Source organism: Emys orbicularis, chromosome 4, assembly GCF_028017835.1.
Source record: "Emys orbicularis isolate rEmyOrb1 chromosome 4, rEmyOrb1.hap1, whole genome shotgun sequence".
Taxonomy (NCBI): domain Eukaryota; kingdom Metazoa; phylum Chordata; order Testudines; family Emydidae; genus Emys; species Emys orbicularis.
This window is the reverse complement of record NC_088686.1, coordinates 122,101,550-122,120,349: the sequence shown is the minus strand read 5'-3', so window position 1 is coordinate 122,120,349 and position 18,800 is coordinate 122,101,550. Positions and strand designations below refer to the sequence as shown.

The window sequence follows — 18,800 nt, the reverse complement described above, 5'->3', positions numbered from 1 at the left end:
ACAGTAACCTCACAGACAACTCTCCAATACCAAATTCTACAGGCCACTTTCCTCAGATCCCACTGAGGAATACACTAAGAAACTGCACCATCTACTCAGGACACTGCCTACGCTAACACAGGAACAAATCAACTTACCCTTAGAGCCCTGACCGGGGTTATTCTATCTACTACCTAAGATCCACAGACCTGGAAATCCTGGACGCCCCATCATCTCGGGCATTGGCACTCTCACTGAAGGACTGTCTGGATATGTGGACTCCCTACTCAGACTCTACGCCACCAGCACTCCCAGCTATCTCCGTGACACCACAGATTTCCTGAGAAAACTACAATGCATTGGTGACCTCCCAGAAAACACCATCCTAGCCGCCATGGATGTAGAGGCTCTCTACACAAACATCCCACACACAGATGGAATACAAGCTGTCAGAAACAGTATCCCTGATGATGACACAGCACAACTTATTGCTGAGCTCTGTGACTTTATCCTCACGCACAATTATTTCAAATTTGTTGACAACATATACCTCCAGACCAGTGGCACCGCTATGGGCACCCGCATGGCCCCACAATATGCCAACATTTTTATGGCTGATCTGGAACAACGCTTCCTCAGCTCTCGTCCACTCATGCCCCTTCTCTACCTACGCTATATTGATGACATCTTCATCATCTGGACCCATGGGAAGGAGACCCTGGAAGAATTCCACCATGATTTCAACAGCTTCCACCCCACCATCAACCTCAGCCTGGACCAATCTACACAGGAGGTCCACTTCCTAGACACCACTGTACAAATAAGCGATGGCCACATTAACACCACCCTATACCGAAAACCCACCGACCACTACGCCTACCTTCATGCCTCCAGCTTCCACCCTGATCACACCACACGATCCATCGTCTACAGCCAAGCACTGAGGTACAATCGCATCTGCTCCAACCCCTCAGACAGAGACCAACACCTACAAGATCTTCACCAAGCATTCTCAAAACTACGATACCCACACAAGGAAATAAAGAAACAAATCAACAGAGCCAGACGTGTACCCAGAAGCCTCCTGCTACAAGACAGGCCCAAAAAAGAAACCAACAGAACTCCACTGGCCATCACCTACAGTCCTCAGCTTAAACCTCTCCAACGCATCATCAGTGATCTACAACCCATCCTGGACAATGATCCCTCACTTTCACAGACCTTGGGAGGCAGGCCAGTCCTCGCCCACAGACAACCTGCCAACCTTAAGCATATTCTCACCAGCAACCACGCACCGCACCATAACAACTCTAACTCAGGAACCAACCCATGCAACAAACCTCGATGCCAACTCTGCCCACATATCTACACCAGCAACACCATCACAGGACCTAACCAGATCAGCTACAACATCACCGGCTCATTCACCTGCACATCCACCAATGTTATATATGCCATCATATGCCAGCAATGCCCCTCTGCTATGTACATTGGCCAAACTGGACAGTCACTACGCAAGAGGATAAATGGACACAAGTCAGATATCAGGAATGGCAATATACAAAAACCTGTAGGAGAACACTTCAACCTCCCTGGCCACACAATAGCAGATGTAAAGGTAGCCATCTTACAGCAAAAAAACTTCAGGACCAGACTCCAAAGAGAAACTGCTGAGCTCCAGTTCATTTGCAAATTTGACACCATCAGATCAGGATTAAACAAGGACTGTGAATGGCTATCCAACTACAGAAGCAGTTTCTCCTCCCTTGGTGTTCACACCTCAACTGCTAGCAGAGCACCTCACCCTCCCTGATTGAACTAACCTCGTTATCTCCATACTGATTTATACCAGCCTCTGGAGATTTCCATTACTTGCATCTGAAGAAGTGAGGTTCTTACTCACGAAAGCTTATGCTCCCAATACTTCTGTTAGTCTTAAAGGTGCCACAGGACCCTCTGTTGCTATTTTTAGTGCACTAATTTGAGCCTGTCTACCCAGGCTGGGAGGCACGTTCCCAGCCACAGTGTAAAGTGAAGGATCAAATCCATGATTTCTATTTACATTTATTTATCTTAAGATCTATCTGTGGTATTTATGGGGGGAGGGGGGTCTGTTCCCTGGGTATCCCAGCTATAACAAATGTAAAATAAAGTAGTGCACATTTCAATTGCGACTACCCCTTTCGTTCAGTGGAGCAGAATTTCATTTGCTGCCCATTAAACATTTTGAATGAGTATACTTGGTGCTGCAACTTACAGCTCAGACATAATGGCATCTACTCACTAGGAACACAACATTTGTCTGCTGGTAAAGTGCTCTTGCCACACTGATGCGCTGGCGCTGCCCTCCAGAAAGATTAATACCCTGGAAGTAAACAGATAAAAAAAATAATAAATTGATCACAAAATCTCTAATCCAGTTCTAAAATCAGAATACTCAAATTTTGCTTTGTTAGAAGTTTTTGTGGAGAAGACACCATGGAGTGAAAGAATCCAGGCATATCCTTTTGAAAAAGTATCCTTACAGTTCATTTGGGAAAACAGCATACTAATTGCCTTGATATCTGGAATGCTCTACTATGAATTTTGGGCCATATATACACAACTGTAAAATTGTTAAAGCCTTCATTGCTATTGAGCAAATGCAACTGCAATGCAGATTACACTGATTTTCTGAGATGTTCCAGATTTCCTCCTACAAGGTAAGAGGAAACTTTTAGATGACCTCAGTTGTATGCTACTAGCAGCTGGAACTGACTTTTTAATGTTCTTTGTCCTCACTCAAAATGTACTTCAACATCAGCGGAGAACTTTTCGTGCATTAGACCAAGATGTTTTAAAAATAGGTGGCTAAAGTTAAGTTCTTATGTGCATAAGAGGGATTGCAACTGCTTTGGAGGACAGGGTCATAATTCAAAATGATCTGGACAAATTGGAGAAATGGTCTGAGTTAAACAGGATGAAGTTTAACAAAGACAAATGCAAAGTGCTCCACTTAGGAAGAAAAAATCAGTTTCACACATACAGAATGGGAAGAGACTGTCTAGGAAGGAGTACGGCAGAAAGGGATCTAGGGGTTATAGTGGACCACAAGCTAAATATGAGTCAACAGTGTGATGCTGTTGCAAAAAAAGCAAACATGATTCTGGGATGTATTAACAGGTGTGTTGTGAGCAAGACACGAGAAGTCATTCTTCCGCTCTACTCTGCTCTGGTTAGGCCTCAGCTGGAGTATTGTGTCCAGTTTTGGGCACCGCATTTCAAGAAAGATGTGGAGAAATTGGAAAGGGTCCAGAGAAGAGCAACAAGAATGATTAAAGGTCTTGAGAACATGACCTATGAAGGAAGACTGAAAGAATTGGGTTTGTTTAGTTTGGAAAAGAGAAGACAGAGAGGGGACATGATAGCAGTTTTCAGGTATCTAAAAGGGTGTCATAAGGAGGAGGGAGAAAACTTGTTCACATTAGCCTCTAAGGATAGAACAAGAAGCAATGGGCTTAAACTGCAGCAAGGGAGGTCTAGGTTGGACATTAGGAAAAAGTTCCTAACTGTCAGGGTGGTTAAACACTGGAATAAATTGCCTAGGGAGGTTGTGGAATCTCCATCTCTGGAGATATTTAAGAGTAGGTTAGATAAATGTCTATCAGGGATGGTCTAGACAGTATTTGGTCCTGCCATGCGGGCAGGGGACTGGACTCGATGACCTCTCGAGGTCCCTTCCAGTCCTAGAATCTATGAATCTATATTCAGTTCCATGGGAAAAGCTGGGTGCTTGACACTTTTGAAAAACCAGACCATTTGTTCAGGTGCTTAAATAAGGTCTTAACAGTTTAACTTTAGTCCTTAGGCTCATTTTTTAGCAAGAAGGTCATGATGCATTGGTGGCGCTACTGAAGAGATCTGGGTTTGCAGATGACCTTTGGACACTCTGTCCTTGAGCTGGGCGTATAAACTAAATGACGTTTTCAGCTTCGGGTGGGGTGGAAAGGAAGGGTAGAGTTTGCCCATAACACATTTATTTTTCTTGCAAAGGTAGCAGCAATTTTTAAAATTACATTTTAATTGGCACTCCCCCAATCATTTACCCCAATCATTTATTCAGAAACATCGGTTTGAGAACATTCTTGAGGCATGTGAAGGTTTGTGTAATGCTGTGATGCTATATTATTTATCTAAGGTATCATAATTATACTAGGTAACTGAATTACAAGAGGCAATTTTTAATCACAATATCAGACTATGTTGAGATGAAGCATAATCTGGTGGCTATGAGAGATCTAGGTTCTATTCCCAGCCCTGACCCAGATTTACTGTGTGTAGTTGTAGCCGTAGGATGTTAGAGAGACAACGTGAGTGAGGTAATATCTTTGATTGGACCAACTTCTGTTGGCAAGAGAGACAAGTTTTTGAGCCACAAGCAGCTCTTCTTCAGATAAAGACCTGAAGAAGAGCTGTGTGTGGCTTGAAAACTTGTCTCACTCACCAACAGAAGTTGGTCCAATCAAAGATATTACCTCATCCACCTTATCTCACAGATTTACTGTGTAGCTTGGAGCAAATTACTTATCTCTGTGCCTTGGTTTCTTCAGCTGCAATGTATTAGCATTTTCCTACTTCACCAGGGTATAGCAAGGCTTAATTAATTAATGTTTGTTAATAGCTTGATACCTTCAGATGGAAGGTGCTCTAAAACTGTAAAGTTTTATTTTTATTATATGCCTGTAGACACCGAACTGCAAAGAGTGACGCTTGGGCACTGATATTTCAGATAGCGACTGTGGGACTAATAAAACATTCTGATAGCAGAACATTTAAACCAGCACATTTCACACAAACAGCAATGTTCCCATATTTACCAAGCGATGAGCTTTCAGACTAATGATCCAAAAGTATATTTAACTTAAAGATTTATTTGGCAACTAGAGTACTGAAACAATTTAAAGAAAAAACACAAAAACAAATCCTGTGTAGAGGGTTACTGACCCTCTCTCCAATCTGGGTTTGGTCTCCATGAGGAAGAATGTCAATATCAGGCTGAAGGGAGCAAGCATCAATCACTGCTTTGTACCTGTGGAAACAAAAAAGATAATGCAAAATCCACACAGATATTGCCAGAGAAACACACTTTCTACCTGCATAGGAGCAAAGATTAACCAGCTGTAAAAAGTCACACGGTGGAAAAGACTTGTTTGTTAGGCACTAATTGTTCTAATGGAATCCCTTTCAATCATAGTCAAGTAAATGACATTTTGGCTAGCAAAGCACCTTAGGCCAGCTCCCCAGACCAATTAAAAATATTTAAAGGCTAAAAATAGGCACAGCAGGCACTGGTTCTTTTATAAATTAATGGAGATATCCTATCTCCTAGAACTGGAAGGGACCTTGAAAGGTCATCGAGTCCAGCCCCCTGCCTTCACTAGCAGGACCAAGTACTGATTTTGCCCCAGATCCCTAAGTGGCCCCCTCAAGGATTGAACTCACAACCCTGGGTTTAGCAGGCCAATGCTCAAACCACTGAGCTATCCCTCCCCCAAATTAAATTTGACGCATTGTTATTCTTTAAGGTTTACTTGTTTGCAGCATCAGGACCTTAGTTTCCTCTGTTTGTGTGGGCCTTTCACAGAAACAAGGGAGAAACAGTAAAAACATACAATGTGATTGTATAGCCACCAAAATTGGGAGAGGGACTCAGGAGTGGAGATGGATAGGAAACGGTTTTCCTGTCCTGCAAAATTTTTCAAGATTACATTTTTTTCCCTGTTCCACATTGGAACAAAATGGAGATCTTCAAAAATTTTCCACCAAAAACCCCAAAATAAATAATAATAATAAACAACGAACAACAGAGAGTGAGAGAGACCCCAAAATAGCCAATAGCCAGTACTCAGGGCACTCAGCTGGGATACAGGAGATCCATGTTCAAGTCCCTGCTCTGCTGATTCTGTTCTGGAGTTTCTCTCTCTCTCTCTCATTTTGACCAGAAATTCCACTCTGACCCAAGAAACGCTCTTAACAACTAGTCCTTTCCTGCAAAAAGTTTCAATTTTGAAAAACCGACATTTTCTGACAAAAAATCATTTCACTGGAAAATTCCCAGCCAGCTCTACTCAGGAGCACCTGATATTATTTTTAACTCACTTTAAGAGACTTTTTAGGTTTCAAGTTAACAGGGAACTTGTAAAGATCTTATTCAATCAAGTGGGGTTATTCTATCAATATTTCTAATTAAGCTTGTTCAACTGTTTTATTGGATGGAACCCTAGCAGCCAAGTTAGAGAGAGCAGGGCACTGGTGGTAAAAATGAAGGGACACATGACAACATTCCTAGATTCAGAAGCCACCGGGGCCACATTTGTCACTGACTTTCATTCCATGCAATTCCACTGGAGTCAATGATTGCACGGGGTCTAAATCTGAGCAGAATTTGGCCTATTTAATCTCCTGGGCAATGCAAAACAGTCATTTGGAAACAAAAATGTTGCAATAGAGCACTTAGCAAGACCCCTTTAAATAAAAAAAACCCTACTCAAACTATTTTTATTTTTCAAATAGCATTTTTTTTTGCTACTCCCTCTTTCCTTTCCAAAGTCAATAATAGTAGAGATTCAATGCCAAATGCTATTTCAGAATGTAAAAAACCAGAGTTCAAAGATTAGCTGATCCACCCAGGTTAAGCACAAACATACCACTTATCGTCAATAACATCTCAAATTTTTAAATTTTAAAAAAGTTTCAAGATCAACTTACAAGAGACTTTACTCAAAAGTGCCACTCTGGTCTATTAAATACTGTGTATCACACATAGATGTCCTTTGGAAGGAACAAAAGCTCCTAAAATGAATTTTTTGGTGTATCTCCATGTGCTACGAAGTCAGCTGAACTTTTATCATACATATACTTTTACAACAAATTGATCAAAATACATCAAATATCAAAATACATCTGGCTGAAGAAGCAGTTTGTAAATTTATGCCTCAGAAACATATGGTCAGTTGTTCACCTAACAGATGGCCCCAGACCTGGAGCTGAAGTGTTTGTTTAATGTTCTCCTTTCAAAAAACACAGAATGGGTTGTCTAGTAATTACTTTTGCTGGCACAACAGCTTCCTCCCTCAAAACAGCATTATTTAAAGTGCAGTTACATTTGTAATAAAAAACCAGGGTTCCAACATACAACCTAAAAGACTGTAACACTGATATTATTCTCAACAGTACTGAACAGAAGTTACAAATGCCACAAATGGGGCAGACAGTACACAATAGAGAGGCTGGCTCTGGAAGTGTAACACATGGGTAAATACAATGTCATATATCGGGGAAATTATAAGGAGTTTTCACAGTTTTCTTGTGAAGAGGTGGTTCAGTATTGAATAATAAATGTCAGTAATGGCATGTGTATCTCTGGGGTAGCCCAATTAGCTGAAACAATGTTATCATTGGACATTTATTGTGGGGTAATCTGACGGAAACACTGGATTCTTTTGCAATGAAATGAGTAACTTTAGTTCCAGCGTCTCAGCCTTACAGGAGCATAACTCTGTTTTCTTAGAAAAATGAACCAAATTCTCCTCTCCTCCCACAGAAACCAAAGGGCTCATTTAAGTTCTTGGAGCCCCCCGTCAGAGGGAGTAGGAGAGGAGGGGCACCATCTGAGCAGCTGTGACTGAAGGCATTGGGACTGATTTTGAGTTCGCTTATGCCAATATAAATCAGGAGTATCTCCACTGAAGTCAATGGAATTAAACCAGGACAAATTGGATCAGAATTAGGCCCATTGTGTCTGTCTCATATCGGGGCAGATAAAATACACCCAATTCTTCTTCCATTACATTAGTGTAAAATCAGAGTGATTGAGAACAGAATTTGGTCCAGAGCCACTGAGCCCGCTGAGTGGATGACTATCCTCTCTCTCAGGAACATATGTCTGTTGTGGGGACATGGACCACTATCTAAATAGCTAGAAGTTCCCTCTTCCATTCAACAAGCAATATTATGTCTGCTGTCAACACAGGACTGCTGGCGAGAAGGAGATCCCTGGGTCACCTGACCATGCCGTGCATCATACCAAGACACCATTATTGGCAAACCAGGTAACCAAGGAGGAGAATATGACCTGTTAGCCATAAACAGCTAATGCAGTTGTCTCTGTGAAAGGCAATTAATCTTTCCCTTCCCTTTATTGGCGGGGTGCTGAAACATGTTACCTTTGTTTGTTGAAGGGGCTTTCAAAAATGATATTCTCTTCCACAGTAGCATTGAGCAGCCATGGTTTCTGTGAGGCATATGCCACTGATCCTCTTTTCCTGGAAAAACAGGAATTCCCACCTCATCAGTACAATTAAAAAACAAAACAAAACAAAAACCAAACATATAACGCAGAAACTGGTAATGAGTCTTCACTAATGCAACCTTTCTATTTCCCTTCATTAAGACAAATGAATTTTCCACATATCACATCTCTCACCAAAGAAATGTTATATAATTAGAACCCCTCTTGCACATTGCCATTGTTTTCCTAACAAAGATTTTGAATGGAAAAATACATTTGTTCCCTAATTTATTTCCTTCTTTGACGTGAGTATAAGAGAAAGCTAACACACAGCATATTCTGCTTGAGTAATGAGGGTATTGTGAGGCAAGCCAGCAAATGCAAGGAAGTCTAGTTACAGCATTGTTCTGAGAACCTAATAGAAAGTGTATAGCAGCTGACCAGACAGGTATCACAGAGGAATACATAATACATTACAAAAGGGATATTTTGAAAAGGCATATTTGAGGAGTTCAAAAAACAAACAAACGATAACAAAATAAACACAGTGTTTTCCCAATATAATAATAGTTCTTTGGATTTCTCAAGTAAAATATTTTTGAGTCAGGCTGCCCCATGACATAGAAAAAGTAATAGGAGAGGGCTAGTAGCGAGGAAGACTCTGATAGATTCCCCTTGGGGAGTTTCTCCATTTTGTCCCACCAAATGCAATGTTTGCCCTCACTGTGCAACAAGTAGATAGGGGTCAGCCTCAAGAATCTGCAGGTTTCAGAGAGTACACCCAGTCTATCACCACAGAAGGCTTGGTCCTCCACTCCTCCCACTCCCCAGTATTTCAGAGGCATGGTTGCTAGGGGTTTCTCACCAGTGATAAACCATGGTACCTCCTCCATTACAGGGTGGGAGGTTACCTCAGTACAGAGTCGGCCTGACTGTACTGACTTTAATACAAATTGAGGACTCTCAGCACCTTGTAGGATTCAAGACCTTAATTCCCACATATGTAGCCAGACAGTTCCTGGATAAATATAGGGTACTGACCCCCAGTGCCCTTCCTCATTCAAGAAGTCTGTTTCAATGAGACTGCTCACCAACGTAAGATCAGCAAGATTTGGCCTGATGTGTTTTATTTAAATTAAATAGTTTTTTCCCTTTTTAAAATGTTGCCTGCCTTCCCCAGATCACCATCTTTGTCTGCTGGAGCAGCCATTTCATCACTCCTCTTCTAGCTGGACATTAATGCAATTCAAATCGTGTGCTGACAGCCAAGTGTACTGGGCACCTTTCTTATCAGAAACTGAGGTCATCTGCCCTGATCTTCTGTCAAATTTTCACAAGACTTGCCTAGAAATTTTTATGAGACACAAGTTTCTTTGAGGACTTGAGAGGACAGTGTTATGCTACCCAAAAGGCTTTATTAGTACATTCTAGACATCATTTCTGAGCACAAAAAGTACACACTCAGTTGGAATTTTAATTATGTTTGATAAATATTCTTGGCTCACAGCTGAAATGGAACCTCAAAAACCCTTTACTCCTAGGTCTAACTCCTCACAGGCATTCAGTCCTAACTCAAAAAGAAACCATTAGTTAAATTAGTGTGAAGTTTACATATACACCCATACCTCGATATAACGTGACCCGATATAACACGAATTCGGATATAATGCCGTAAAGCAGTGCTCTGGGGGTGGGGCGGGGCTGCGCACTCTGGTGGATCAAAGCAAGTTCAATATAACGCGGTTTCACCTATAACGCGGTAAGATTTTTTGACTCCCGAGGACAGCATTATATCGAGGTAGAGGTGTAAATAATTTTTAGAAGAAATCAGTGCATATGTTATAGGATTAATATGTATTCAGCAATTCATTTTAAAGTCCAGAGTGTCTCCCATTCACTTGCTGTGGCTTAAAATTGTGCACGTTCTGAAGATTGCTGAAAGGTTACTGCAAATTAGTTTTTTCTAAATAGTTAATTGTTAGCGTGATTGTGATGTTTCAGGGGGGAAAGTCTCATGGGAAATGTGTTTTGTCTTTCAAAACATTGCTATGGAGACTAGCACACTGTGGGTGAAATTCACCCATGTACGCTGAACCAGCACAGGGACATTGCTTAAGTCCCATTTAACCCATATTTTGAGCCCTTTAGTGGCCCACAGGACTTGTGTTGGCTCTCTGCACAGGGGTGAATTTCACCCTCTTTAAATCCAATTCTTCTTAACTGGAAGCTGAGATCAGGTTGACACACAGGGGTAGATCCCATATTTATTACATGGGCAAAATTCTCGTGAACTCTTACCTGCATGAGAAATTTATGCCCAAGCCCATAGTGTCTCTCATAAGGAATCTAACTGCTAAATTCAAACCTCTCATTGAAATCAAAAGAATAATCATTTGAAACCATTAACTTCACTGGAGAGTACCCAGTTGACTCAGAGTCAATTCCATATTGATGTATCATTTAGGAACATAGGTCAAAAGTTTCAATTATTTACCCAAGTCCATATTCAAGCCTGATTTTCAGAAGTCAATTCAAGTCAATGTACATAATTAGCATCTCTGAAAATAAAGCCATTTATTTAGTTGTTTATATATGGATGCAGATGCTTAAGTTTTGACCACCAAATTTGACCAAACAAAAAACAACACACAAAAAATGTTATGGAGTTAGAATTGGTGAGAAGATGAGATACAGTATGTTGCAAACCCTTTATTGTGCTTCTGGAGCCCTGGGTCAAAATTTAGATTGAGCATTTCTCAAGTTTTTGCAAAATTCATGAATGTCTACTACTGATACAGCAAAAACATTACAAGTCAGCACTGAAGTTCCCTGGCATATCTGAGGGAGGAACATGCACTGTGTTGGTCTTTATACCAGTCTGTGCCACTCTTTCATTTTTACAAGAAATAAACTGAGTCCCTGCTTTTTTTCCCTCCAGGCTGACTCAGGTCCTAGGGTAGTAGAATGCTGCTGCATTACCACCTATGAATACGCAGAAACATCCATTTATATCATTGTCTAATTTATACCGAAAAAAGGTCTACACGCTTAATTGCTTTTCTGTTTGTTTTCATCTGTTCTAAAGCTTGCAGCAGCTGCACAGAAAGTAAAATAATTCAATCTGATTTCCCAGGAGGCTCAATAGTTGCTACTCATTAATAGGAGACTGATGTTCTTTCCGATTAGGTTTTAAAATATTGTACCTGACTTCCGTGTCAACAGCGGTTTCCTTCTCTGGGCTGCAGAAATCAAAACATCAGTTATTTTTTTAAATCTGTAGATGGCCCACCAGACACGTTAAAAATATTCTAATACAAAAAACTAAATAAGTAAAAAATTATATATATTTATGGTTTAACATTCCAAATACAGTATCACGAATATAGCTATATAACAGAAGTAAAGCTCCTTAATAAGTACAATGCTTTTCTTTATGATATGGAAATACAGCAGAGAAATCGGTAATTCGAAGGGCCCTAACCTGAGAAAAGCTGTATACCCTTAATGGGAATTGAGGAAATGCTAATTACACAACACTGTTATAGACATTGCCTTATTTGTTATTAATCTTCATAAAAATGTTAAAATCTTGTAGGTTTTTCTAATTCTGATCAGATTTTATTTTCTGTTTCAAATCACCTAATTTTTTATTTAATGCAAATACTGTAAAGCATTCTTGTACAGCTGCAACTATCAGACAACTGAGTGCCTCTCCTTCACATTCTTGCAGCCTTTATGCACACAAAACTCCCATTTATTCCAAAGGATATTGCTAAAGTATTGCAGAATTTGTATGCTGTTGCACATTTAGCATATTTCTCAATTCAGACACAAAAAACATGTATTCAAAGTCTGGATTATTTAAACATTTTTAAAAACAGAAAGCTGATGGAAGTGACAGCTGTACACTTGGAGCCCAAATCCTGCAAGACCAGGACATTTATAAGCAGACTAATATCTAGCTATAGAAATGACGACAAAAGAAACATGACAGGATTAATTGTTATGAAAACAGTAAAAAAAACCCAGTACATTTTGGAAAAAAAAAAAAGTAAAAAGGGGATTAATTGCAAGGCACTGCAGTTGTTTTTCTGTATATCATATAATCCAGGAACTCATACAGAGTCAAATTCTGCTCTCAGTTCTCCCATGCAGTCACACTGATTTTAGAGGGGTTGCACAGATGTGAATTAGGGCAGAATTTTGCTTGTAGTGCAAACACACTGTATAAGGATTTCACAAACTGTTTAAAAACTCAAAATGCAAACACAAAAGAAGATTAGAACCTTTAACAAACCATGTTTAGTAGGAATAGTAAATAAGTGCAATTTTATGCTAAAAAGCCTCCTGAAATACAAGGAGCTCTCTCTATCTATATGTAGATATCGATAAACACACACTACAAATGCACAACAGGATGTTACAAATTTCTAACAAAATTCCTACATCTGAATGAAATGTGCAGGTTATTCCTCTTGTTGTTAGCAAGGTTAAGGATATGCAAATGACTTCTAATAACTTGACAATTTAGTGCTAACAATGAGCAGATATAGCTATTACAGCAAATGGTGCACACTAAATTATTTTTTATTTCAAAAATAACAGTAATCTTGTCTACAGTTTGTCAGTTGCCTCTCTGTTTATTAAATTATTTTCATTTTCTTGGCTGCATTTTTAATATAACTGATGATACAAATAATGAAATAACTACATTTTGCACAGCGTATTAATCCAGTGTAATGCCAACCAATAAAGAATCAGCAAGCCATATGACTTCTCTCTCTTTATAAGCAGTCAATTGACAACCCTTATTCACAAAGAAATATTAGTTGGTTTGACAATGTGGAACAGGTAAGGAGAACAGAAAACTTGAAATCAGGCTCAGGAATTAGGCATAAGGAACTGCTTTATAGTAATGGCAGAAAAAGAGGCTGTAAAGGAACATTGGAGAGTAAGAGAGAAATGTACTGTAGGTCAGGCATAAGCTCTTGTCAAAGGGATCTATCAGATGCATAATTAGGTGGGAAATAAGCATAGTGAAGGGTAGGGGGACAAACTTGAGAAACAAGCAAAGCAGTAGCGGAGGAGCATGAGGATCCAAAAGTAACAGCAGTAGAGTAGTTAATGCTTCAGAGAGCCAGGAAGACTTTCTGGTCAGTAGAGGACACACACTATAGGGAGAGTCAGAAAAAAGGACATAGGGTGAAATCCTGGCTCCACTGAAATCAATGACAAAGGTCTCATTGATTTTAATGGGGCCAGGATTTCACTCATGATTTTTTAGAACTGTCACCTGTACAACATTCCAGATGTTTGCATGCCAGGCTAAGATGCCAAGCACGGCAATGTCTGTTCCAGAATGAGATTTGAGAAGTATTCCAGAAATCTAAGGTGAACTCAGCTCTCAAATTAGCTATAAGGCAAACATGATTTCCATGCCAGGATGCCCAGCGAAGACATGGACTAATCTGTACTCCCCACACGTTTTTTAATTTCCCACATGCCCGAAGACCTGGGGGGGTGAAAATAAAAGCCTCATGACAGGATGAAGGAAATGAAGACAAGGGTAAAGGTGAAAGATTGCATTAACAAATAAGACTTTTAAAGGGATAGTGCTAGAAAGTGCTGATTAGTGCTGAAAATGTGGAACTAGGGAATAACCTGATTTAGGAATTTACAGTGGGATTCGTGAAAGTACTTAAGTGATTTAGGAGCCTAAATCATTTAAGTGCTTTGGGAAATTTTATCCTAAGTGGCTTAAGAGCACAAGTCCCACTGACTTTAAAAAAACAAAACCCTCACCTTATGTTTTTTCTCTTTAATGGTATTTAATAGTTTGACAAGCTGAATTCCCCTTTGGTTCATTCCACTGTGATTAATTTAGTAAGAAGTAGAAAGACCAACAATCACATATAATACCATACCTGACATCTTCCCCTGTCTCGCTGTCAGGAATACTGCTGCATCACAAATAAAAAGCAGACAAAGATGGTTTACTTAAGTAAATATGAGCAATCTGCCCCAGAAAGAGTAACAATTAAATTCTACTTTGCGTATAGACTGCAAACAGTGTTTATCACAGGCTGCTGCTGTTTGAAGACAGCAGCATCTGTTCCTTCTACAGAAATTGCACTTTGTTTTAGCAGTCATAAAAAAAAGTGAATTTGTGTCCAACAGTGTTTTCCTCATAGTCAGCTCATTCAGCTCTGAACAACACTTGAGACTTCTATAAGTGCCTAGGGCTGTGTCTATCCAGCCAGGGTCAACACTGTTCGTAGGAGGTGTGTATACGAGGGACAGAGGATCAAGTTGCATCAAGTTGTCTAAAAACCAAGTTGTTTTGATACAGCAATCTATTACAGATATAAATGTGCCATGCCTCTTCTGAATCATGCTAATTTCAGGTCCAGTGAGAAAAATGGAAAGCAGTGTTTGTGTCCAATGGGGATAACCAAATGAAATTAGGAAGGGGCACAATTTTTGTGCTTTAACGGTAGCCACCTAACTACCCAATTTGTGCTAACAAATGCAAGTTTGTGCAGGCACATGGGAAAAAACTGCACCTGTTGTTTAAAAAGCTAGGTTATGGTTCCTTTGAAAAGTTAGTCCATAATAAGCCATCATGGTACCTAAATTCAGTTGACTACAGAATTCCTGAGAGCTTGCCAACATGTTGTATTTTTTACTAAAAAATTCTCTCCCACACACAATTAACCTACATTTTACTCACATCAGCCACTACATAATCAAAAGTAAACCCCACCGCACCTTTCTGTCCAAAAGCCCATGAATCTTAATGCATAGCAAGTTTATTCAACAGCAATATATTCTTTATTGAAACACTGAAAAGGCTGATATATTGAAAATCTTCTCCATCCCGTGCATGCCCTGCACAAGGACCAGGGACAGTCTCAGTCCCTGTAACACACATCACCCCCAAATGGGGGCAGGGAGAGGTACAGACTTAGCCTCACTCCCCCTATGTCAGCTGTGGAGTGGGTTAAGAGCAGGATTATGCAGCCTGCATGGTCCTTCTCTGCACTGGGTAGTGCAGGAAGGGACTGTATCGCTCTCAGTGTGATGGGCAGTACGGATCCTTTCAGCCGCAGGTGGGTCACTCATGGCCGGTATCACCCATTCTACTGAGCTCTCCCTCAGGCAGCTTGTGCCACTCTTCTCAAGGCAGTGCCTGAGTGGCACCATCATCCTCTGAAAAAGTAACACGTGGTCCAGCAATACACTGTGATGAGCCTGTATCTGATTTACTGCATTACCTGAATCCTGATCCTAGAAAGTGGCAGTTTATTACAAGTAATGCTAAATCAGGTCCTTGCTCTGTGTTTCTGTAAAGTATTGAGCACATTTTCTCTGAAAACATCTGGTCAATATGTAGTGGCAGTCAAAAAAACGAACAGAACATTAGGAACCATTAAGAAAGGGGTAGATAGGATAGAAAATATCATAATGCCACTGTATAAGTCGATAGTATGCCCACACCTGGAATACTGCATACAGTTCTGGTTGCCTCATCTCCAAAAATTGGAACTGGAAAAGGTGTAGAGAAGGGCAACAAAATTATTATGGTTATGGAACAGCTGCCATATGAAGAGAGATTAAAAAGACTGCGACTGTTCAGTTTAGGAAACAGACAAATAAGGGGTGATAAGATAGAGGTCTATAAAATCATGAATGGTGTGGAGAAAGTGATAAGAAAATATAATTTATCCCCTTCACATAACACAAGAATTAGGAGTCACCCAATGAAATTAATAGGCAGCAGGTTTGCTTTAAGCATAAGGCAGTACTTCTTCACACAACACAGAGACACCCAGTGAAACTGATTGCCAGGGAATGTGTGAAGGCCAAAAGTTAACTGGGTTAAAAAACCCACCAGATAAGTTCATGGAGGATAGGCCCATCAATGGCTATTAACCAAGATGGTCAGGAATGCAACCCCATGCTCTGGGTGAACCTAAACTTCTGACTGTCAGAAGCTGGGACTGGGTCACTCGATAAATGCCCTGTTCCATTCATTCCTTCTCAAGCATCTGGCACTGGCCACTGTCAGGCTATTGGGCTAGACGGACCATTGATCTGACCCTGTATGGCCATTCTTATGTTCTTAGGATAACATTCCCCCAAATTCAGTCTTCTTTTTGCTTTCTTCCATGTCCTCTATCTTCTTCCCCTTGCTTTACCTCCTTATCCCCACTTTTCTGCATAATTATGGCACTTTAATTAGAGGGCATTTGATTCCAATCCTTATAGTGGCACATTCCAAGCATTACAGTTGTGACCACTGCATCGAGGGCCAAATTTTAAAAGATATTTAGGCATCTAAAGATTCAGATAGATGCTTAGTAGGAGTTTCAAAAGTGCGTATGCACTTAACGCCCATTGAAATCACTGGGAATCATACATTCTCTCTTTAAAATATATGAAGGATAGACCTTCCAATTTCATTAGAGCAATGTCCTTGTGGGAAAGAATTTGGAGTGATGGAATTAAGAGTTATTTTGCAATGTGAGTTACTGGAGCCAAGAATTGCCCTTTACTATAACATAATCTGGGTGGCACATATTACTGCCTGAGCTAGGACAGCAAATTATGGTGATTTTTTTATAAGATTACCCTCTTTGAACTTTAGGCTTTGTCTACACTGGCAAGTTTCTCTGCAGTAAAGCAGCTTTCTGCGCTGTAACTCCCGAGGTGTACACACTGCCAAGCCACTTAGTGCGCAGAAACTATGCAGTTGCAGCGCTGTAAAAAAAAAAAACACCCCGATGAGAGGCATACAGCTTTCTGCACTGGGGGTACAGGGCCGTGGTGCCAGTGTAGACACCCTGGTTGATTACAGCGCTGCGACTGGCCTCCAGGAGGTGTCCCAAAATGCCTGTTCTTGCCTCTCAGGTCATCGGTTTGAACTCTACTGCCCTGCCCTCAGGTAACCAACCATCATCCCCACCCCGTAAATTCCTTTGGAATTTTTAAAGTCCCCTTCCTGTTTGCTCAGTGATGCATGCAGTGGTCTCAGTGCATCTTTCCAGGTGGCCATGCCTGCTCCACGCACCAGGCGATTCCCCGCTTGGAACAATGCCGAGCTGCTGGACCTCATCAGCATTTGGGGAGAGGAGGCTGTCCAGTCCCAGCTGCATTCCAGCCGCAGGAATTATGATACCTACGGACAGATTTCACGATGCATGACAGAAAGGGGCCATGACCGGGACACACTGCAGTGCAGGGTCAAAGTGAAGCAGCTTTGGAACGCCTACCACAATGCACGGGAGGCAAACCACCGCTCCGGTGCTGCGCCCAGGAGCTGCGGTTCTATGAAGAGCTGCACGCGCTACTCAGTAATGACCCCACCTCCACTGAAAAGGCCACCGTGGATACTTCATGCCAGTCAAGACTGGACCGAGCCAGGAGGAGGAAATCTTGGACAAGGATGTGGAGGGGGACCCAGAGGCAGAAGACGACTTGGAGATCTGAGATGCATGCAGACAGGAGCTCTTTTCTACCCCGGAGGAGGCTAGCCAGTCACAGCTGTCGGAGTTTGGCGAAGTGCAAACAGGAGAGGAGGCCCTTGGTAAGTGGCTTTGATTTTGGGAATCACTGAAGCGAGCTGTTGGGGGCAGGAGGGTGGCAGAAAGCACGCTTGTGTTTGTTTTATGCGTGTATCACCACATGCCTAGTCTGATGCAGAACAGGCTGTTGATTGACTCCGTCACTTCACAGGAATCTGCCTCAGAGATCTCCAGGAACTCTCATGGAGATACTGGGCAATCCGCTGCCACAGGTTCTTTGCAGAGCTGCTTTGTTTCTTGCCCCATTAACGGTAACTTTCCCGCGCCACTCTGCTGTCACTGGGGCGGGGACCATTGCTGCACATAGGCGAACTGCATAAGGGCCAGGGCGGAAGCCGTAGTCTTGGAGAATACCCTCCCGGGATTCCCTGCTCACCCTCAGCAGCGAGATATCTTCCATAATGAACACAGCCTGTGGAAAATGTGGGGACAGGAATGATTACACTGCTCTACAGCCAAAATGCTTCTGAAATAAATGTAGTCAAACTTTACTAATTCTGGGTCACTGAGAACGAAAATGATGCTTAAAATTGTTGATTGGCTCTAGTTTTCAAGATATGCTATTGGGTCAGTATATACGACCCTTGACTTGAGAATGGCGGAGGATAAGTGAGTTATAAAGGAAGGGATCTCAATTTAAACCAGAAATGACTAAAATACATCTTTGACTGGATCTATGAATAAATCTATGACTGGGTTTGGACAGTACTTGCTTTTTAGGCAAAACAATGAATGATGCAATGTGAAGCTGGTATTGCGTCATACTTGATATGAATTGCATCATGTTATTCCTAGAAGTCATGGATGATGCAATCATAACGAAGCTTACATCACTCTGCTGAACAAATTGCCCTATATCAGCTCTAGAAAACATACAGTGTCGTGCTCTCTTATTTGTCAGTGTTTGATTTTGCAAAGGGACACATTTCTGTTTAGACAAAGTGAGCAGAGACGCCTCGTACTTGTGT

At 41.1% G+C, this 18,800-nt stretch overlaps 1 protein-coding gene across 2 annotated transcripts in view; it reads right to left on the bottom strand.

The window, feature by feature from the left end:
* ABCC8 (ATP binding cassette subfamily C member 8) overlaps positions 1–18,800 on the bottom strand; it is a 144,600-nt gene that overhangs the window by 40,795 nt on the left and 85,005 nt on the right. Inside the window, exons 17-21 of one of the 2 annotated variants that reach the window (XM_065402566.1) lie at positions 14,173–14,208; positions 11,452–11,487; positions 8,184–8,282; positions 4,963–5,047; positions 2,264–2,344 (exon numbers count right to left, since the gene is read on the bottom strand). In XM_065402566.1, coding sequence (XP_065258638.1) covers positions 2,264–2,344; positions 4,963–5,047; positions 8,184–8,282; positions 11,452–11,487; positions 14,173–14,208 — 337 coding nt within the window. The remainder of the gene's footprint in view (positions 1–2,263; positions 2,345–4,962; positions 5,048–8,183; positions 8,283–11,451; positions 11,488–14,172; positions 14,209–18,800) is intronic. The other variant, XM_065402568.1, reaches the window with a different exon arrangement.